Source organism: Schistocerca americana, chromosome 6 (genome assembly GCF_021461395.2).
Source record: "Schistocerca americana isolate TAMUIC-IGC-003095 chromosome 6, iqSchAmer2.1, whole genome shotgun sequence".
Classification (NCBI taxonomy): domain Eukaryota; kingdom Metazoa; phylum Arthropoda; class Insecta; order Orthoptera; family Acrididae; genus Schistocerca; species Schistocerca americana.
The window spans coordinates 455,319,462-455,343,636 of NC_060124.1; the positions used below are offsets into that span (position 1 = coordinate 455,319,462).

At 42.7% G+C, this 24,175-nt stretch overlaps 1 protein-coding gene across 1 annotated transcript in view; it reads right to left on the reverse strand.

Moving 5' to 3' along the window:
• The window catches only part of LOC124619754 (aminoacylase-1-like), a 118,275-nt gene that overhangs the window by 63,092 nt on the left and 31,008 nt on the right, over window positions 1-24,175 (reverse strand). The window contains exons 2-3 of the mRNA XM_047146332.1: window positions 14,097-14,266; window positions 5,321-5,492 (exon numbers count right to left, since the gene is read on the reverse strand). Coding sequence (XP_047002288.1) covers window positions 5,321-5,492; window positions 14,097-14,266 — 342 coding nt within the window. The remainder of the gene's footprint in view (window positions 1-5,320; window positions 5,493-14,096; window positions 14,267-24,175) is intronic.

Consider the following 24,175-nt stretch of genomic DNA (forward strand, 5'->3'; position numbering starts at 1 on the left):
TTACTGATGACGATATGGAAGAAATAAAGAAAATGGTTCCAGAAAATCACCGAATCTCCATTAGAGAGGTTGCTGATGATGTCAGCTTATTGGATCAGGCCAAACAATTTTTTCGGATTTTTGGGCAAGAAACGTTTAGCATCAATGTTTGTTTCGAAACTGTCGAATTTCGACCAAAAACGACGCCGCTTGACATTGCTCAGGAACTGCTAAATGACAACGACCCAGGACTTCTAAAGAAAGTTGTAACAGATGACGAAACATCGGTGTACGGGTATGATGTCAAACCAAGACCCAATCGTCCCAATGGAGACTGTCTGAAGAGCCAAGCCCGAAAAATGTTTGACTATATCATATGTAAAGGTTCTTCTCACTGTTTGCTTGATAGTGCGTCATGAGTCTCAGCCATACAGCCGTACAGTCAATAATACCCGGAAGATAGGCGCAATTTTCAAGAACCAGTCAGAATGTGGGAAAACCACACCTGGAAATGGCTTGACGATAATGCTCCTACTAACACCTCAGTGTTTGTTCCAGATTTTTTAGCAAAAAAGAAAATCGCTATGTTGCCTCAGCCACCATTTGCCAGACATGGCCCCCTACCCTACAACTTACTTCTATTTCCGAGGCTGAAGAGAACCCTGAAAGGACGTAGTTTTACCACCACTGATGAAATAAAAACAGAATCGCTAAAGGAACTGCACACCACAACGAAAAATGAGTTCCAGAGGTGCGTCCAAGATTGGAAAAAACACTGAGACACGTGAATTATATCCAAAGGCCTGAGCCGTGCGAGGCTCGTGTTTGTACCATCTCTTTTTCAACACTCTGCTTTTACCGTAATGCCGCCTCGTTATGTTAATTTTCAATTACTGGTGTCACTGAATTGCTGCCTTGCCTGTCCGTGAGCGGCAACAGCAGCGCTTATCGATATAGGCCCTGCCTTATTATCTTTGCTGGGCTGCTGATACTTCCTGGTCGTCGTGTGTCACCCAACGAGTTGGAACGCGCCAGCAGTCGGGTTCAGATCTGGCAGTCGGACAGTTGGGACACGGCAGAAGTTCGGTCGGGTTGGAGCAGCAATGAGGTTCGGATAGCCATCATGACTCGCCCGACCGCTGCCGGCACACATCGCTTCAGTGGGGACGGTCTTGGTTGATCGTCGGCTGGTCGTCTCACCGGACGACGTGTATTTGGTCACCGATCGCATATGGGTCGGCGGTGCGTCTCTCAGCTCGTGGTTCGTCCTTGTGATTGCACAGACACTGCTTTAGCAGTTCTTCGTCCATGGGTTTGTGAAATTGTGTGTAGCCTGTGATGTCGACTGCCCAGTTATTTTAGTGCTATCTCCGTGCGATTGTGTAGCAGTTGGTCGGTTGGCGCAGTCGCGTTGTAGCACCAGTGGGGCATGCAGCGCCAGGAGGCACGGATAGTCATCACTCGCCGATGATTGCCGACACACATGATATGAGTGGGGGACGACTTTGGTTGATCATCGGCTGGTCGTCTGGTCGGACGACGTATATTTGGCCGACGATCCCTTATGGGTTGGCTGTGTGTGCCAACTCGTGATCCGTCCATGTTTTGCTCAGTCCATGTTTGTGTGTAGTTCATGTGGTTTGACTGACAGGTTATTTAAAGGTTGTCGGGGAACTTGCTCAGAAATGTTCGGTTGGCGTGGAGTGGCGAGGAAGAATAGGATAGCCATCACTCGCCCGATTATTGGCGACACACACGTTAGACTGGCACCGACCTTGCTTGACCATTTGGTCGATCGTCTGATTAGACAACGTGTATTTGGGTCGTCCACCGCTTATGGGTTGTCTGTGATCCGTTCTGGGTGTTGTTCCACAGTCTATTCTGTTATCATCGTTTGAGTTTTAGTGCAAGTGTTGAGCGGAACTGATCGTGATCATTTGTTTGTTGTCTGTCGGTCGTTGGGTTGTCGTCGGATCGTGAATGGTTGGCCCGACTGCCTGTCTCACCTAAGCAAGCGTTAGTGTTGGAGTTACAGGCAGACCGTCGAACAACTGGGCGCCCTTGTGTGTACTGATTTATTTTTCTTTAATTTCTTCTTGTTGTTGGTACTTGCAGGGCTTCTAGCCAATTTTGTGTTTTAAATTAGAGTTGTTTCACTCTTAAGGCCTTCAGCCTAGTTTAAGGTACTGTTTCACGTAAGCCCATTGGCATGTTCAAAAAATTTTGTATTTTTAAGCCTTCGGCCTTCAGCCGATTTGATTTAACTTGTTTACTTCTGCCTCACTAAAGAGCTGTTTCAAGATTAGGCTTGCCTTTTAAATTTCTGATTATGCTTGCTTTTTAAGTTACTGGTCTTCAGCCGTTTTTTAAATTAAAGTGGCTTTCAGCTGATAACTAAGTCCCAAAGATTAAAGCTGTGTGTTTAAAAAATTTTTTGTTCACTTGTAATGTTTGATCAAAGAATAAAGTTGTATTTTGGAGTGTAACTGCTAGCCCCTTATTTTGACACATTTCCACAATTTATTCTATTGACCCGTACTGCGGGTGAAGAAGGGGCATTTCAAGGTCCATGAATAAAGATTCTCTAAGAAAAACGCAAATTCCTGTACCTTTCTGATCACATCTCGTACTTGTACAGGCAGACAAATGATTACAGTTTCAGTAAGAAAATGGACGAGCTACTCAAGAGAAAGAGCTTCACAAATTGGCAAGCCAATAACGCCTTGATGCACCGCTAGCCCTTACACAACCAGTTATTTGACTTGTATCAATTGATAGAGTTGTTGGATGTCCTCGTGAGGGATATCATGCCAAATTCTATCCAAATGTGGCGTTATAGCGTCAAAATCTCAAGCTGGTTGGAGGGCCCTGTTCATAATTCTCCAAATGTTCTCATTTAGGTGGGGAGGGGTTAGGGGGAAGGGGGGCGGGGTCGGGGACATGGCGAATATGTTGCCCGAGGTAGGGTTTGGAAAGCGCGAAGACAAACAGTAGAAACTCTCATATGCGTGCGTGGGCATCATTACCATGCTGAAACGTAAACCCACGACGACTTGCCACGAAGAGCAACAAATGTGGTCGAGAATGTCGTTGACGTACCGCAGTGCTGTAAGGGTGCCGCGGGTGACAACCACAGTGTTCGTGCTATGAAACGAAATGCCAACCCAGACCATCACTCCTGGCTCTCCGGCCGTATGGCGAGCGACCGTCAGGTTGGTATTCCACCGCTGTCCGGCGTGTGTCCCAATACGTCTTCGGTCGTCATCAGGGGTCATCACTGAATACAATTCTACTCCTATCAGTGAGATTCCAGGCCAAATGTGCCTGACACCAATGCAAACGGACTGGTTGGTGTACAGAGGTCAATGGTAGTCGGCGAAAAGGGTGCCGTGAACTCTGCCTCCTTTCTCTATGGCGTCTATTAATGGTCGTTGTGGTCACTCAAGGATCAGTTGGACGTCGGATCGACGACGTTGATGAATCTGTGGCTCTGAGTGCCTGTCTTAAGGTTGCCCAGTCCTCACGTTCTGTCGTCTCTCTAGATCGATCGCTTCCTTCTTCATGCTGTGTTCAGCCATGGTTCACCCATTCCTACCAGCAACGTCGAATAGCGCTGTCTCGCGCCTATTGATATATCAAGAGATTCGTCGCATACTCCAACCGGCTTCTTTGAGCCCAACTACACGTCCTCTCTCAAGTGCTGACATACGAGGGGCGTTTGAAAAGGCCATGCAAAGTCCGAGAGATGGCACCACTGTCGGGTATCGAGGTCATTTTTAGTTAGTAGCATGTTTGGAAAGAACGCACACCAATTTTCAGCCATATTGGTCCATTTCTTTGTGTTTCGCGTTCATGCGAATCAAGGAAGTGGAGTGATTGTCAAAAAATGGACGAAAAAGAATTTCGTGTGGTGATTAAACATTACTTTATGAAAGGCAAAACGCCTCAGGAAACTAAAGAGAAGCTTGATAAACAGACCGGGACTCTGCCTCCTTCGATTAGAATAGATTATAGGTGGTTTCAAAATTTTCGGAGTGGCCATATGTGCACAAGTGATGCTGAACGTTCTGGACGCCCTGTGGAGGTTACGACTCCAGAAATCATTGATATGGTGATGAATGACAGAGGAGTTAAGGTGCGTGAGATTGCTAGTGCTGTGGGAATCTCGAATGAACGGGTACATAATATTTTGCATAAACATTTGGAAATGAGAAAGCCATCCACAAGATGGGTTCCGCGATTGCTCACGCTTGACCAAATCCGGAATAGTGTGAAGTGTTGCAAGGATAGTTTGGAGTTGTTCAGGAAGAATCCGCAGGACTTTAAGCGTAGTTTCGTCACTGTGGGTGAAACATGGATACATTACTATACTCCTGAGACCAAACAACAATCTAAACAATGGGTTACCAAGGGAGAATCTGCACCAAAAAGGCGAAGACCATCTATTGGCTGGAAAAATTATGGCGACTGTCTTTTGGGATTAGCAAGAGATAATCCTCATCGACTGTCTAAAGAAGGGCAAAACTATCAAAGGCGAAGATTATTCGTCGTTATGGGACCGTTTTCAAAGCGAGCTGCAAGAAAAACGCCGGCGTTTGAACCGCAAAAAGTCCTTTTCCATCACGACAATGCACAAGCACACACCTCAGCAGTTGTGGTCGCAAAATTAGTGCAAATAGTATTCCAACTCGTTTCACATCCCTCCTATTCTCCAGACTTGGCACCCTTGGACTACTATTTGTTCCTCAATTTGAAGAAATGGATGGCGGGACAAAGACTATTCAAACGAGGAGGTGACTGCAGCAGCTAATAGCTATTTAGCAGACTTGGACAATTCCTATTATTCGGAAGGGATCAACAAATTAGAACAGCGTTGGACGAAGTGTATAAGTCTAAACGAAGACTATGTTGAAAAATAAGTAGTTTTTATTTTTGCGTGGACTGTCAAACGCCCCTCGCATGCGTATACTTTTAACGCGCTCGTCTGCGAGGTGTAATCACCGTCCAAATGAGTACACAGAATGAAATTTGCAAAGACGTTATGCCTTAGATCATGCCCCCTGTTTACTATCCTGCGTGATGATATTGCTTTGAAGCGTCACACGTTCATTCATCGGCCGCAAAAGTTAACAGTTTTGCATCTTCCATTGATACCTGTATGAATATCAATTTGTGCGAAATTTGGATAACTCCTTCGTGGTGGTAGTTTTTTTCTGAGAGTTTACATCCACTGAAAAAATACTGATGTATTCCTCTTATACTAAAGCGAATGCGCCTGTGTTGTGAGCTACTACCCTTAGTAAGCAGAATCATCCTATTGCCAGGAGAGGCTCGTACTAACCAGGAACCATGGTGATGACGACAGTGCGACGCAGCCTGACGCCCTGCGCCTTTAGTCTGTGCACCGCCTCCATGTGCATGATGGCGAGGTGCTTCATGTCTTGTGATCCACGGCCAAACACCCGCCCTTCCTCGTCCAGTTCGGCACTAAATGGGTCGTGTTCCCAGAGGTCCTGAAACAATAAATCAATAGCAGATCCCCAAAACAATGCAACAAATTATACAATGTTTCAACATAGGGTCGTACAGCCAACCAGCTTCAAATAAATGCTAGGTACATTGACCTAGGTTTCGACATCTACTATGGGTGTCTTCATCAAAATGAAATTTTCATAAAGCGTAATATTGAATTGCTAAAACGCAACGGTCAGAACGTTTTATTTCACTTTTGACTTGCGCTTAGCTGCTCTAATTCTGATAACTGCTTCTTAGCAATGTAATTTTACGATTTATCAAAATTTCATTCGTTTAAGACACCCTTGGTAGGTGTAGAAACCTAGGTCAGTATACCTAACAGTTATTTGTAAGCGGTTGGCTGTTAATCCTATGTTGAAACTAGCATACGGTTGCTGAATAATAGCCATGATTATAACCGTAACTATACAGTGCCTACATACACATACCATTTGAGCCGTGTATCGACCTATCGCGTCAGGCTTTCGTGTGCGATTATCCTTGCCTAGAGGGCGTCCACGGGTAGCTGCTAACAGGTCTCTGGCGAACTTCCTCTATTTCAGACAGTTCACCGAGAAGCACGTGGTTCTTAGCTGGAACGTATATGGAGCATGCGGAGCACCTGGCGGTCTGGGGCTGCTGGCTGTGCTTTCGACGGCAGGAGTGTGGGCCGCGTTACGCTACAGTTAGTAGTATCGCGGGAAGAGGGCCTTTTCCAACGCGGCAAATGCTGCAAACGGATGTCTGTGCCACCGCTCTACCCAGTGATTCACCACGGAAGCCAAAGCTGCAAATTTAAGTCTCTCCTTTAATACCCGGTGAGGTGCTTGAATTTGTTGCTTACATTCAGCAGTGTGGCAGAGCTGTTGCGACTGCTATTATGACACGCTACACCAGCCGAGCGTCTTGACAGGTGCGCTAACTTGGGTAACGCTCGTTAACTGGACGGAACTTTGCGGGAAGCCTATGTCTGCCAATCATCATTTTGTTATTCCGATCATTTGCTTTGCTTGACGCGAGTCAGCCTCCCGTGGAAAGACTTCCCTCTAATTACGTTGATCTTTGGTGAGACGAGTGGATAAGGGCAGCGTAAAGTTTTGTGTGACTTTTAACGCTCCATCTGTGTTGTTGCTCCCAGCTTTGTGGAGTTGAACTACCCTGGACTCTCTTAGTACTGATGGGATTGTCTAATAAATACCGACATTCGGGTCTTGCAGCCAAAAAAATGTCTATTTCATATAATTGAAGAAAAATTACAGTAACGTATTGTAGCTCTCTGCTATATCATGTGGTATCAGGAATCTTGTTTTAATTGTCCTCTCTTATATTATAAAACAGAGTGGTATTGAAGGAAGGGATGCAGCTAATCACTAAATCTAATCCCCAGAATATGAAATTCCATTATTTGTTGCCACGCTACATCACGATTGTTAATTTTATTGTACTTGTAATAATAGTCTCGTGTATGTTTCAGAAACCAGTTAATTTGGTTTACTGAGCCGCGTTCTTGTGGAATGTCACGGGTCCTACCACCTAGTGCGAAACACTTGGAATACCAAACGTTTGCTTCGAATGTTTTGTAAAAAATTCACCTTGCAATTTCTTGTGAAGGTTGTTGTATACGTAAAAGTTTCATTTTCAAATTTCTTATTACAGGATCTATATACGTCTTTCCTCAAAACATAGTTTAAATTGATTTAATTATCGCTGGATGAGCAAAGTTAAGGTGCACTGGATATTACTGTGAGTTCGTGTGCATTATGTTACGCATAGCTAAAACTTTTTAAGAGTTATTTGATTTTATTTAAAGCCTGTGTCGTAGAAATTATGTAATTTTACTCTCAAATGCTCACTAATGTAAGAAATATTTGATCAGTTTCATCATACCTAAATATTTGGCTTGTAGTACTGTTAATTTAGAAATTGCTAACTATACTTTTTGGTTTTGGGGGTCATCCTTTTAAATGTGCTGATTTATGTGAGATAATGTAATATTAATAAACTGTAATTCAAATGTGCATCAACGAATGGTGTTCAGTCCCCATTTGCCCATCCCCATTTGCCCACGCTTTTGTACAGGCTAACCCACACAAAATATTGGAGCAAGCATGTCTTCTGTACCGCACTCTTTAAATGTAGTAACATACTAGTCACAGCATGTTCCCCATCAGAGTAGCATCTCTGAAATATCGGTTTGCATCGGGTGGTTTGGGACACTGGACTCCCATTCTTGCAGCTGCTCTAACATCCAGAGCTCAAACGTCAAGTCAGTAGTTACCAACGGAGGGAAGGCTGAAAGGTGGAAGAAACAAATAGAAGAGCTATAGAAAATAAAAAAGAAATAAGAAATACAGGGGAAATTTGGTGGAAGGTGAAGGGGAATTAGGTGAGAATGATATGGGAGGTGTGGTAATGCTCCATGTATCTGACAGAGCACTGACAGACATAGGTCGTAAAAATAGACAACATTTCTCGACATCCATACAGATAGATGGGAGAACCAACCCCATCTCCATAATAATCAGAATTCCGATGAAAGCAAATGCTGATAGATGTGAATATTACTCAACCATCAGTTTAATAAGTTATGGCTGTCAAATACTAAGACAAATTATTTACCAAAGAATCGAAGGACCTCCAGAAGCCGACCTCAGGGAAGATCAGTTTGGATTTAGGAGACACCAGTAAACCCAGGATTGTTGAAAGAGTCAACGTCCCACGTATGAAACAGTTTAAAAGTCTGATTACCTTACAAATGCATTAATGTATTAAATATTTAACGTTACGTATGCAAGCGAGGTGAAGTATAGAAAAGTTATGAATCTGTACTTGTAGTTTGTTGGAAGTCTCCAAGTACCGTCATTGTGAAACATTGGGTGAAGGAAATCAACGAATTTGAGCGTCGTCAGTTACCCTGCTTCAATTTCTAACTGTCATACTTGCTGTACTGTGTTGAACTCCTAATAAAGGATTATGTGTCTTAATGAGTAGATTAAGAAACAATTTAAATTTTTAAATTTGGTCAATAATTGCTCGAAATACTGAAAATAAATTTTTTCTTGTTCCTGGAAGCCGTTAGATAGGTAACCCCAGCTAGTACTGGGTTTCGGGTTCCGGATTAGTAGCTTAGTACCACAGACGTGAGAACACGCGAGAAAATAGTGACCCAACACATTTATCTTAGAGGACTGACGACATTGTCCCTTAAATGTTAACACACAGTATTCTTTGATCAGTATTTCTGTTAATTGGATACCCGTTAGCTCACCAGATATTGTTACTGACAGTATCACGGGAGCATGCTATGGTATTTTATGTTTGACGTCCGCTACATTCCCTTTTCTCGATCGGAACATGAGCATGCAGGTAAAATGCTGCTAGACTGTTCGTGCCAAAATACAAATTTCTTACAGCTAAAGCTTGGAAATGAGACACTTAAAGTAGTAAAGGAGTTTTGCTATTTGGGGAGCAAAATAACTGATGATGGTCGAAGTATAGAGGATATAAAATGTAGACTGGCAATGGCAAGGAAAGCGTTTCTGAAGAAGAGAAATTTGTTAACATCCAGTATAGATTTAAATGTCAGGAAGTCGTTTCTGAAAGTATTTGTATGGAATGTAGCCATGTATGGAAGTGAAACATGGACGATAAATAGTTTAGACAAGAAGAGAATAGAAGCTTTTGAAATGTGGTGCTACAGAAGAGTGCTGAAGATTAGATGGGTAGATCGCATAACTAATGAGGAGGTATTGAATAGAATTGGGGAGAAGAGGATTTTGTGGCACAACTTGACAAGAAGAAGGGATCAGTTGGTAGGTCATGTTATGAGGCATCAAGGGATCACAAATTTAGTATTGGAGGGCAGCGTGGAGGGTAAAAATCGTAGAGGGAGACCAAGAGATGAATACACTAAGCAGATTCAGAAGGATGTAGAATGCAGTAGTTACTGGGAGATGAAGAAGCTTGCACAGGATAGAGTAGCATGGAGAGCTGCATCAAACCAGTCTCAGGACTGAAGACCACAACAACAACTACAACAACAGCTAAAGCGATCTTATCTTTTTAGAATGATATATCCAGGCTGTGGCTGCCATGATTTTAAAATCTTGTGCAACTGAATTAAATTAGATGATGCTGAGGCATTTAGATTAGGAAATGATGGACCGAAAATAGCATATTAGTCTTGCTGTCTGGATAGCAAAAAGTAGAGAAGACATAAAATGTAGGATAGCAGGAACAAACTTGCTCTGAATCAAAGAGAAATACAAATTTACACGTACTATAAAAGTGTACGTAAGTATCTACTTTACATATATCTTCCTAAACCATTGTATTAGGTAAAGTGAAACTTGGTAAAGATACTACTTACTTTCTGGAAAGTACGTCTGTGTGGATAAGAACCAACTATTTTACAAACGGGTGGGGATGAAAAATACATGTAGCTAACCACGCACAAATAACCGGGCTATATACTTCCAGTATTTCTTAATGGGAACACTTGGTGTATTGCAGTAAACTTTACACATAATTTTAAACCTTTCAATACATTTGCTCGCTCATACATCCCACTAAATAGTGAAAGGAAAATGTCAATCCCTTACTATGTTGTCGCTATTTATGCAGTAAAACTGCCGCCTCAGACAAGCTCTTTTAATTTACCACTTGTTTACTAATAACTGTATTCAGAACACTTTCTGAGACAGTGTCCAAATATTCCACTGGATGCACCTGAAAAATTATATCATTTTACAACATATCGTTCAGGATGTATAACGTCATATACATCGAGCTGCGTGAAAACAAAAGAGCTGGTCGAAATCTGCTACAGACACAGGTGAAATATGTGTACAGATATGTTTGAAATATGTTAAACATATGTGACATGTGCATATGCGGACAAAGCCACAGGTAAGAAGCTCCTCCTAAACCCTTGAATCGACTTTAACCAAAGTTGGTACACATAATACTTACTATCTGGAAACCAGTACTGTGCAGGGAACAACCAGCAACCTCCTATTGTTTTATGAAGATGATATCTATTCTTTCGGACATGTCCGAAAGAACAGATACCATTGGTTCAAATGGTTCAAATGGCTCTGAGCACTATGGGACTCAACTGCTGAGGTCATTAGTCCCCTAGAACTTAGAACTAGTTAAACCTAACTAACCTAAGGACATCACACACATCCATGCCCGAGGCAGGATTCGAACCTGCGACCGTAGCGGTCGTGCGGTTCCAGACTGCAGCGCCAGAACCGCGCGGCCACTTCGGCCGGCGATACCATTGGTGACCATGCAGCTCTATAGAATGAAATTATAGTTAAATCAAGACTCTACGCTGTCGACAGGCGTTGTTATACATCAAAGAGGACAGTTGAAAATGTGTGCCTCGACCGGGACTCGAACCCGGGATCTCCTGATTACATGGCAGACGCTCTATCCATCTGAGTTACCGAGGGCACAGATTGTAACAACAACAACGCTGTACTATTGTACAAATAAGTAATTTTTCCTGATTTTTCGAAAAACTTGTGTAATTAATGTTCTGATTTCATTTCTTTTTTGTTTCATGTCATTGTGTTAGGAAAACTATAAACGAGTTTCAATGTGAATATTAATGTTTATGTCGAATGTCAAGCAATACTGTAACAGAATTGAAAAGTAAGAAACGTTGAAACTGTTGTAAGATGTTTAAAATTGTAACTGTGCGTCTGGTCCATAGGTAGGCAATGTGTTGGGATATGTAGAATGCAAAACCTCGGGTGAATACCCGGCCTGTAAGGGAGCGGTACAAGGTGGATGGCAGGCGAGCGCGGGAAAATGCACACGGGCGCTGCATGGCACAACGGGCTCAGCAGTAGTAGTTGGAGTTTGGCATTGGTCTGAGCAACACGTTCTGGAGCGAGGAGGCTCTCCTGGAAGACGTAGTTTCATTGAGCCTCGGGTATGCCGTTCCAACGCCCATACAGCATGGCAAAATTCCATAGGCACTAAATGGAAAAGTATTGCGACGCTATGAAGAAATAAAGTGCCGATACGTCAAGAGCCATAGCTGTGGTTGTATGTGTGCTTCGTGCCTCGCCATCTCGCCGCCTGCCAACCGCCGCATCGATACGAACAGGTTGAAATTTTTAGTACTGTATTCGTATGGACCAGTGTTACTTTTGTTCCATACTGTTCAATCACAACTTAAATTTTACCAGAACTTTCCTATCATCTAATTATCCTCACAACTAACCTAGATAGGGTCCTCTCCAAATGTTGTGCAATCCGAGTGTCCCGAAATGAAAAATTAAATTTTGTGTTAATAATAATTACTTGCAGACCTAACTATGTTAGAATCGTGTTTAAAGAACTGTTTTGTTAATTAACCAGTAAATGAATAACGAAGGTCTGATAAAGTTGGAAGATAACTTTAATATTGATTTAGTAATTAAGTTTAATTATTTCGAAACAGATATAAAGGTATTTAAATGAGTAGGAAATAAGATAAAAAAGAGTAGTAACTCACATACTGGAAATCTTGAGCGCATAATAATTTCAGTAATCAATTTTTTTTATACAGTGATCACAACAGTTTCAAGGTCCCCCCCCCCCCCCCTCCCTTTTTTTTATTCATTTGAATTCTGAAGTGTTCTAAATTGGTTTGACTAGCAAAAGTTAAAGTCAATATATATGTCAAAAGTTATCAGTGTTTTATCTTTATCAAAACTGACATTTTGTGTGTGGCCCCAAACTGCTATTTCTAGGGTAACCTATGCCCGATTTTAATCAGATCAATAGACAGTACGAAGTTTGGTAGTATACATTATAGTGTAGTGTTATGTATTCATGGTTTTTCCATATCAGTACAGAAAGTGAAACTATCAGTTCAATAGATTTTCTGGTTCTAAAATTTACTATATTATGCAGTGTTACTACGTGTTGTTTTGCATGAATGTACATCAACTTGTACAGGGAAGAAACTCAGTTAATGCCTAATTAGGCTGGTGACCGTATTATTAACAAATTGGTAGCATCTGCTGTTTTGTTTCTTGTCCGTCCTGACGTATAGTTGCATTTCGGACTTACTTGACGTATCATTGTTATTACAGAGTGGGTGTAAGTCTGATTTGCCACCATTCAGGTACACGTGGTCAATATCTATACAAAAATCGTGCCTCGTAAGGTAAACCCCACTCACTTACCATAGTACAGGCATTAAAGTGTATTTTGTGCCCTCACGCGCACGTTACAAGATGATAGTGCGACTGCAGGGACTTATCCCTTGCACTCTCCCCGTGAGAGCCACATTCGTAACTTAACGTCCACACACTACAATCGTAGTGCTTCTGCCCATTACACTCGTTACTCGCGGTAAACAATCTTACCGGGTCCCGTAAGAGTTCGAGTAATACATGTGCATCCGCACAGAAGAAGAAGGTCAATGGCCAGTTAGCCTTAACTATATGAAGATGGTATCTGCCTATCGACAGCGTAGGGTCTTGGTTTAATTATCATTTCATCCTATTGTTGTGGTGTTGATAACGCGGAGAGGGAAGAGGGGAGGAAGAGCAGGACAGATAGGAGAAAGGAGAAGATGGACACAGAGGGGAAGAAGACATGGACAGAGAAAGTCGGGGCAGGAGGTGGAGACATAGGGGAGAGAGATGGAGCAAAAAGGGGAAAGAAGAGATTGACAGACGGGCCTGAGCAAATGGACGGAGAGCGATCAGGGAGAGGTGGACAGAGAGTGGGAGTGGAGGAGGTTGACAGAAAGGGAGAGGGAATTAGCAGATTGACAGAGCGTGGGCGGAGAGATGGACAGCGAGAAAGGGTAGGAGAAGATAAAAATTGGAATACATACATATCCGGGCAACGCCGGATACTCAGATTGATCACTATAAATTTAAAAGTGGTAGGAGCTTTTTTTCTGAATTATTTGTCTGGAGCGTAGCATTGCACCGAAGTGGAATAGAACACAAAAGAGAATAGAGGGATTAGAAATATGGTGCTATTGATGAATGCTGAATATTAATTGAGTAGATCAGTTAACTATTGAAGAGGTAGTGCATCGATGTGGGGAGAAATGAGCGTCACGGCACAACTTGAGGAAAAGAACGGCTCGGTTGATAGAGAGGCAGCAATGATCAGTTAGTTTGCAACGGAGGGCTAAAAATTGTAGAGGACGATGAAGGCCTGACAGCAGTAATCGGGTTGAAATTGGTGTAAAAGGCAAGCGTGTAAAAGGCAAGCGTGTAAAAGGCAAGCGTGTAAAAGGCAATAGGTATCACAGGTAAACAGGTATGCATAGGATAGTCTACCGTGGAATGTTACACGAAGCCATTGTTGGGGCTGACCACTATAACAACATTTCCTTGCCGAGTATTAATATGATGTAGGACAGATGGTTCCTAATAGTAGTAAGATACAACCTCCTCCAAGCGCGCCACTGACGTGCTAAAATACATGTCTATGTAAGTATAGTGCGATGCCGAGAAACTGGACGGTGTTATTTTAGACACAATCACAAAAATTGAGTAAGTTTAAGATCACATGGGAATAGCAAATTCCGCGGTTATATACCGGTTGCCTATGCGCTGGTACGTCTGCTGAGTACTCACCTCCCTGGCCGGTACCACGTCCATGTGCGAGTTGAGCATCACAGCAGAGAGCTTGGGATCCGTGCCCTCCCACCGCATCACCACTATAGGTTTACCAGGAACCAGCTCGACCACGTTGCATTCCAGTCCGATGAGTTTTGCTTGTTCCAGTAGGAACTCCACACATGATGCTGCAGAGACACAGGAAAAATACAGTAGTACAACAAATATTTTGATGGGAGCTTTCTTCTACTGTGAACATTATACTTGGAACAATGTTTTACCCTTTTATTTTAATATCGTTATTCTTTGTGCTACTCTGCTCCTGAGCCTTCTGTTTTTCACAGCTATGCTTGTGTTGCCCCTGCGCGTAAGACAAGGATAAGCCACGAAATTATAGAAAGGGGACAGTAGCAGCCCAGTAAACGGCTGAAAAGCACATTACTAAACACCCAAGATACGTTTGTTAGCCAACGATTACATGTCGCTTTGTGGTGGCGCATCATGTTGGTAAAACAACAACATAAAACAAAAGACAAAGAACGTTAACGAGGAGATGGAGAACGTTAGAGTAATTTACTAAGGTAGTACCAATACAAATTAAAAAGAAAGAAAACTGAGCTGAAATAAGCCCAGCACTGTCTTCAACTTCGAACCCCGAGTTCAAATAACGGGAGGAAATGTACACAAGACTGGTTAATGTTTTGCGTAATCAAGAATATCTCACCAGATGGAAAAGCATAAAATGGTGATGCACAGTGAGTCTCAAATTCTTAAACCAAGGGCCTGTTCGTTCTCACGTTCGTGTTGTTGTTGCTTACATCCAAATACCAGTTTGATATGGCTCTCTATCCTAGTCTATCCTGGGCAGGCCTCTTCTTTTCTGCATAACTACTGCAACCTACATCCGTTTCAACCTGCCTGCTGCGTACGAATTTCTGCCCCCTCTATAAGTTTACCCACCTAATTTCCTCCATTACCAAACTGACAATTTCTTCATGCTTTCGAATGTGTCCTGACAATCGAACCCTTCTTTTAGTCAATTTGTGCCACAAAAATTTTTTCCTCAATTCGATGCAACATGTCTTCATTCGTTATTCCATCTACTCACCTAATTTTCAGCATTCTTCTGTACCACCATTCTTCATAAGCTTTTTTCTTCTTGTCTTAACTGTTTTACCGTCCACATTTCACTTCCGTACCCGGTTATCTCCAGAAAATACATCACAAAATCCCAATTTGTAATCCGTATTAACAAGTATTTTATGCTTTTCTTGCTATAGGCAGTCTGCTTTTCATATCCCCCATACCTCGGCCACCATCGCTTATTTTTCTGTCCAAATACCGAAACTTGTCCACCACTTTCAGTGTCTCATTTGCTAAACTAATCCCCTCATCAAAGCCGTATTTAATTCGAATGTATCCCATTACCCTTCATTTAATTTTGTTGACGTTCATCTAATAACCTCTTTCGAAGACGCTAGCCATACCGTTCAACTGCTGTTGTAGGCTCCTTCACCTCTTTGAGAAAAATGTCACTGGCAAACTTAATAACTTTTATTTCCACTCCATGGACTTTCCTTCTCAGCCTGTTCAATGTACAGACTGAATAACACTGGAGTAGGCTACAATGCTATCTCACACCCCTCTTAACCAATGCTTCCAGGTCTTATCCTTAAATACTTATGACTACACTCTGGTTTCTATGTAAACTGTGAATAACCTTTCGCTCCCTGTATTCTGTCACTCTTGATACCAAATTAACCGACGTAATACGCTCGTCGTTCGATTCGATGAATTTTGCTAAGTTCTGCTAACGAAATTTTAAAGTTCGACATAAACCTTAAAAAAAAGGGAAAAACAAAGATAACAAGATTAATAAGTGCGATATTTGTCAGTTCAACGAACGCCCCAAGCTATCTTCGTAAGCGTTGTCAATCCTCAGTATAAAAACAGAATGCTCTAGGCAACCTTTTAGAGCTTACACCGGAAGCGCCCTTCATAACTAATCTTGTCATAACGTAGAGATGTCGCATCGAAGAACTTGGTATGACACTGTTCAAAGAGCCGAAGGTTTGAAAAAAAACTGTACAATTGTAATACATTCCAATTTTTGTGTGTGATGACTGGTATACAATGTAAAGAGTTGAAACAGAGTCCTATCCCACTCGTTTTGTAAACTAGTTAAATCTCTCCACGCCTCTAGTCACTATATTTCACAAATTTTTGGTACTACGAGCTTTATAGGAAACAAGCCTGAACTAAAAGAAATTGTTCAGGAGGTGGATACAAGAAGCATGTTAAGAAAAGATTTCTCGCCAACAGATGCTTTGTAATAAGATATACAGGCCATAATTTGCTAGAGAAATTTCTGGGAATGTGTGTTGTGAACGTATCATTGTGGAAATGAGACACGAATTTTGGAAACTCCAAAACGAAGGAAATATAAGAGTTTATGAGTTATTACGGGATACTGAAAATTAGATGGATTGATAAGGCAATAAATATGGAGGTTCTGCGGAGTGTCGATGAGGGATGCAGTATGTATGAAATACGGGAAAGGTCAAGATGATGGAGCATGAGTTAGGACATCAGGGAATTATGTCCACTTTACTTGGAGAAGCTGTAGAAAGCAAAAAAGCGCGAATGAGGTGCCAGAGATTGAAAAATGTACAGGGTTATTATTATTAAACTTTCAAAACTCTGTAGAAATAACACCACTGATCAGAATGACATCAAATTGCAACGGAATAGGGAAAACGTATGGCAGAAATAATAGTTTGAAAATTGATCAATAGATGGCATTGTATGTGTCAGGATACGTAAATGAAAACACCTGACATGCGCACGACCCATTGAAGTTGGTATAAACACGCCTGGTACACAGCTTTTCCTCCTTTCGCGTCTGCGACGTTCGCCATGTCTGCCTCAATGCAGGATCGCACTCTGCTTGTAAAGTTCAAATGGCTCTGAGCACTATGGGGCTCAACTGCTGAGGTCATTAGTCCCCTAGAACTTAGAACTAGTTAAACCTAACTAACCTAAGGACATCACAAACATCCATGCCCGAGGCAGGATTCGAACCTGCGACCGTAGCGGTCTTGCGGTTCCAGACTGCAGCGCCTTTAACCGCACGGCCACTTCGGCCGGCGCTTGTAAAGTTGTATTACAGGAATAGTTACTGTGCACAAGTCGCTCTGCAGAAGTTCCAGACACTGACGGATTTGAGAAAAGGTGTTTGTGCGATGACTGCCGTGGGTCTGGAGAAAATGATTAGGAAATTCTAAAAGACGGTTTCTTATGGAGTGCAACCTAGTAGAGGGAGCAAACGAACTGATGCGACGTCAGTGGAAGCAGTGGCCACGGCATTGCAGGAGGAGACGAGCGTGGTGTGCAAACGTGTAGTGCACGGAGAATTGCCCAAACACTGGACATACCCATGGGCACGGCGTGTAAAATCCTGCGAAACATCCTTCTTTGTTATCCATTCGAAATTACCCATGTGGACGAGTTGCTTCCTTTTGACCTGCCAGCAAGAGGGACCTGTGCTTTAGAAGTTCTTGCTCGCGTGGAAGTGGATACCGATCGGCCGTGGAAGATTTCAGGACAGACGAAGTTCACTTACATCTGATAGGATACGTCAATACACAGAATTGTCGAATACGGGCAACGGAAAGTCCACTCGCAAATCAAAGAGTACTACTTCCTCCTGAAAAGGTCACCGTGTGGTGAGGGCTTACGGCATCATTTGTCATAGGGTCATATTTTTTCGAAGAGACAGGTGTTTCCGGTCCTGTTACCTCTACCGTGACTGGTTAGCGTTATGAGTGTTTTTTTGCGCAACCACGTCATTCCAGCTCTCCAACAGCGTGTATGTGTGGATGGGATCATTTTTATGCAATATGGCACACCTCCGCACATTGGAAATCCAATGAAGCAGCTGCTGAAGAACCATTTCGGAAATGCTAGCATTATCAGCCGCTATTTACCTACAGCCTGGCAGTCCCGATCACCTGATCTTAGTCCTTGTGACTTATGGGTGTAGGGCTATCTGAAAGATGTTGTGATCTGTGTTCCGACTGCAAACTTAGCTGCACTGAAGGCACGCATTGCGCAACACATTCTAAACGTGACCTTGGAAAAACTTCGATCAGTTGTGGAACATGCTGTTTCTCGATTTTAACGTATTGCAGAAAACGGTGGACAGCATATTGAACATGTTTTGCACCAGTCACACGGCAATTAATAATCCGATTTGATTTTGATTGATGCTTTTTATGCGGTTTTTGGCCTTAGGACAAAATACCGATGTGATTTATGCTTTTTAGGCGGTTCTTAGACTCAGGACAATTAAAAACCGATTTTCCCATCCGATGTGATATCACCCTACCGTGGTGGGTGGGCTTACGTAACTAACAATATCACACCTGTACGCCCATGCACACTGAGTAGTACAGTTTTTTTAACGTCAAACGTACAACTTAGGCATTGTTGTATGATTCATTTGTAATTTGCACTCGACCGCTATTAAATTATAATGCTTACAGCGCCATCTATTGCTACGTGCTGTAACTATCTACTTTTATTTTGCCATACGTTTTCCCCTTTCTCAGATAATATTCCGTTGCAGTTTGACGTTATTCTGACCAGTGGTGCTATTTCTACAGCAGTTTGAAAGTTTAATTATAAGGTACAGTAACGATTAATTTCTTGGTAATATACTCGTATGATACTACTGGCCCCGACTGCGTGTGTGGCCTGGAGCAGTATGTGATCAAGGAGAAAATTTACTACTCAGTCTAAGGGTAGACCACATACCTTCATATTATATTCCAGTTGATCGTTAGCATGATCCTGGTTGCAAACACAATGAAAGAGCTCCAGTGTCACATGTGCGCTGCCATCGTCGGAGAATGTTTAATTTAGGTGCACATTCTTCCGGATAGACTTGATGGTCGCACGTATCTCGTATTCCTGCGGTAGGTTCTGCCGGACTTGCAGAATAATGTTTCCATGATTATTCGTCTCTGCACTCTATTGCAGCACGACAGAGCCCCCGCGCATTTCAGCAGACAAATGAGGGCACATCAGCGGGCAAACTCTCCCTGTCGCTGGATTGGTCACGATGGTCCAGTCGCATGACTATCATGATGACCCGATCTGTTCTCAATCTTTTTTTTTTTTTTTTTTTCCTGTCGGGGGTTTCTCAAGGGCTCTGTGTATGGAACATGAGTTATATCTCTGGAGGACCTAGTGGACAGGACTGTTGCAGCAGCAGGATGTCTTCGAGATACACCAGGTATCTTTGAGACCGTGCACCATTCAACGGAGCGCTCGATGGCAGGTGTGTCTCAGTGAATCTGGTAAAACTTTAAATGAGCATCTCCTGTAGTGGGAGTCTATTTGTAGCAAGTGTCTACATAATTTCAACGTCATTTAGTATTCAGTTGCTGTCAGACGGTCCATAAGTAAAAATCATTAATATACCGTCAGTTAGTAGCCCTGGGTGCCCTTTGCGATACCTAGTTCCTATGTGGTCACTGATCCTTGTTGTATGCCCGATGTGCCATGTCAGTTTGCAAACATTTTTCGAATCACCCTCTATAAATAACTACAAGAATACATGTGCTTAAATTCTGTATCTATCGACACTAAACGCTAGATAGCTACGACGCGTAATATATACATAACGTACTGTTTTCATACATTTGACGATATGAACGTGTGTAACATGTTGATACAAAACCAAACATAATCATTTCATCGAAATTCACTCCTCTATTCGTTGGTTCCCAAATAAGTTGTTTACCGATTCATGGCAGCAACTGAGGTTTTTCAGCTGTTGTGTATTTAACTCTCAATATAAGCACAGAAATGTATACAAAATCTCAACTCCAGCAAAACACCAAATCTAACCAATGTTTCTTTTATACTTATGTTAGCAAGTCGTTAGTGACATCTGTAAGAAGTTTGAGCCGGGCGATGTGGAGCAATAGCTGTGAACAGGTCAGGTGATGAAGGTTGACCACTGTGATCCTTCTGTATCTCCCTGACTGTTACGATTCTTATTGTTTGTCGTTAAATGTCATAGATACGGTATTTTAAAACAAAAAAGGTATGATTTTATGATTTCGTAACTTAATAACTCTACGTTTAGTCACACTGGGTGTGTAGCTCATTATTTCTGGGTTTGTAATTCACTTTCACAGAGTTGCCTCTAACACGGTACAGTTTATATGTCATCATTATTACACTAGGAACTACGGAACTTCACAATGTTCGTGTATTCACCTGTATCGACTTGTATCAAGTCAACCTCCCACGGCTTGGAATTACCGCCAGTTTGGGTGCTATTCGCACACAAACGGCCGTGGCAGGTGTAAGACGAGGCTATACCTTATGACAGCAGTCGCTTTCTCTACACTTCATGCGAACTGACGACACTCGTATGCGCAGAAGGGGAATGCAAGGAAAGGGAAGAGGTACTGCAAAAGGATTGCTAGCAGAAGGCGTAGAGGCGGCTCGAGCATACATAAGGAAACGCAAGCGGATTTATTTTGCAGGATAGCCATCTAATGTGTACAGTTTGGTCGTGACAATAGCATAATGGTTAAGAGGACGCTCACAGATCTTATGAATAATTGCAAATGCAACTGCACATTACAAATAATACAGTTCATCGCTTGACATAATACTATGGATCTTTCACTGTCGCTATTTACAGTTACAAAACATATTTAGCAAGTGATCCACAAGAAGTCTCTTCATTTGCAGCAGCCATCTCTGTTTCACTTCCACTGTCAGTCTCAGTTGATTCACTTTCATCTGCACTGGCGGGATTAGTATTGCTTCATCACTATGACTGTGTGTACCTCTTCCCACATTTGTTATCAACTCCAGCCCTTAGTCCAGTAAATCTTCACTTGCAATATAATGCTCTTCAATTTTTTTATGTGCTCACGGCGTTTCTTCCAGTCTTCTATTATTGTGGAAGCAGTTTTTTCATCTATAAGTGTTAATAATGTGTCCATTCTGAAAGTCACATCAAGTACAAAAATGCCGTTCTCGATTCTTACCCATAACAGCGCTGTAGGATTCACTTGTGGGTAGTATGGAGAACGTCGTAACACAGTAAGACGTTCGGTTAAAATACTACCTATTTTATAAGTGACGTCGTCTCGTTTGCTCATTGTGATTCTGTTCATTTTGATCAGTCAAGGGGTCTCAGCTCGTCCATGTGGAAAGGAATTCCTTTCCCTGTTAACAGGGATTTCACTTCTCTACTCGTGGAGGTTGATGCGCGAGTAGGGGTAAGCGCTTCCTGTGGTAAAGGTCGTTACGTGAAACGAGGACAATATAAGGTGGTAGATTAGATACTGATCTCCACTTGACCCTCTATTCACAATTTCAGAGGTCAGTACGATTGTGATAAATCCTTATTTTCTGGCTACATTTAAGCCTTACGTAGGCATTCGGTACAAAACCGTCTTCCCCGCCAGAATTGTTGATGATAATGCGGCATTCCTTCCAAACGGGTATAAGCGGACCCCTTAGTGATTTGTCGCGCCATTCGTACGACGCTGTGTGAAAAGTGTGAACATGTGTCTCGTCCATAGAGATAAATGGACGACACTCACACCTGTACTCTTGGATACTGTTTTTAGTGAGCAATTCGTTCTGCCCTAATACCTCTTTGTTCCTGGAAAAGTTTCAAAAAAATGGCTCTGAGCACTATGGGACACAACATCTGAGGTCATTAGTCCCCTAGAAATTAGAACTACTTAAACCTAACTAACCTAAGGACATCACAACTTCCATGCCCTAGGCAGGATTCGAACCTGCGACCGTAGCGGTCGCGCGGTTCCAGACTGAAGCGCCTAGAACCACTCGGCCACACCGGCCGGCTGGAAAACTTTCTTAAGTCCTACAGTGCTACGAATTTTACAAAGTGTGTTTACATATCCAACAAAATGTATTAAAATCCCTAATTTTTTATGAATTTCTTTGAAGTGGGTCTTTTTTTTTATCTGTAATGTAGAAATTATTGATCATGCAGCGAACGACTTGCTCATTAAAACTATCTAAACTGGACTTCCAAAATCTTCTGGGCCTTTTTTTATGATCTACGAAAACTGTCGATGATTCATCTGCCTGGATCGTTTAGAGCTCTCTCTTGATTCCGCGAATCGAATTGAACGATACATCAGTTGCTTTAGGTACTTGTTTTAATGTGGATTTTAATTTTAATGGGGCACCTAGTACAGCTTCCTTCTCCTTAAACACATTAGTCGCCAATTCGGGTGTTTCACAATGAGGAACTTTACCCTTTAACTAGTTTTTTTTACAGGTGACATGTTCAACTTGGAATGCGTTGTCCCGGAGTATTTATTGGTGGAGCACTCTCCCTGATTCAATGGCAACATGTCCGACGCTGGCGATTGACTGAGCACCATAACTACGGTGTTCACGCCTGGATGAACCTACGTTACCTACAGCAAGTGCACTCGTTAGTTTACGTCTAACGGTGTGCGAGGCGCGTACTCCGCGCCGAACACACTTGCGCGTCCAACCACTTCACGAGAGAACCCGTCACTCGCCGTATGTGAGGTGGAATCGACGATATATTTGCATTTCGCAGTGGAATACGTCCTCCTCAGTATGTAACCCCATTGATCTAAACCAGTGTCTTAGAAGCAGAACATAAAATCCAAGTGGAGCAAACTATGTAAGATTCTCATGTTTGCTGGTGTCTTAGTTTGTAACTAAAATCAGTAATTTCCACAATACTGGATACAATCTCTAACGCCTAGCCTTCGAAGAATATTGAGGAATTCTTTTGTGTTAGTGACTGATAATTTTCACTGTTTTCTTACAGGCTAGTATGTCGCTGACGTTTAGGTATACACTATGTGATCAAAAGTATCCGGACACCAGGCTGAAACCTACTGACAAGTTCGTAGCACCCTCCATCGGTAATGCTGGAATTCATTATGTTGTTGGCCTACCATTAGCCTTGATGACAGCTTCCACTTTCGCAGCCATACGTTCAGTCAGGTGCTGGAAAGTTTCTTGGGGAATGGCAGCGCATTCTTCACTGAGTACTGCACTAAGGAGAGGTATCGATGTCAGTTGGTGAGGCCTGGCACGAAGTCGGCTTTCCAAAACATCCCGAAGGTTTTCTGAAGAATTCTTTTCAGGATTCTGTGCAGAGCAGTCCATTACAGTGACGTTATTGTTGAGTAACTAATCGGCCGTGCATTATGAACAGGTGCTCGATCGCCTTGAAAGATGCACTCGCCATCCCCGAATTGCTCTTCAACAGTGGGAAGCAAGATGGTGCTTAAAACAATAATGTAGGGCTGTGCTGTGATAGTGCCACGCAAAACAACAAGGTGTGCAAGCCCCCTCCACGAAAAACACTACCACACCACAACACCACCGCCTCCGAATTTTACTTTTGGCACTACACACGTTGGCAGATGACGTACACTGGGCATTCACCATACCCACACCCTGCCATCGGATCGCCACATTGTGTATCGTGATTCGTCACTCGACACAACGTTTTTCCACTGTTCAATCGTCCAATATTTACTCTTTTTAGACCCAGCGAGGCGTCGTTTGGCATTTACCAGTGTGATGTGTGGCTTATGAGCATCTGTTCGACCACGGAAACTGTAGTGGCGTGGCAAGACAGTCAAGCCACTCGGAGGTAGCCGAAAGGCACGCGTTAAGCTCACGCAGGCTGGCGTGAGGTCTGGAACATTACAAGGAAATGAGAACTTAGAAAAACGCACGCAGTGGCTGTAATGCTTAACTTTAATCCACAATTGTAGAACATCTCTCTTGACTGTACATGCTTTAAGATAAATATCAAATGCTATGGCACCTTGCTAGGTCGTAGCAAACGACGTAACTGAATGCTATGCTAACTATCGTCTCGGCAAATGAGAGCGTATCGGTCAGTGTAGCTTCGCTAGCAAAGTCGGCTGTACAACTGGGGCGAGTGCTAGGAAGTCTCTCTAGACCTGCCGTGTGGCTGTGCTCGGTCTGCAATCACTGACAGTGGCGACACGCGGGTCCGACGTATACCAACGGAC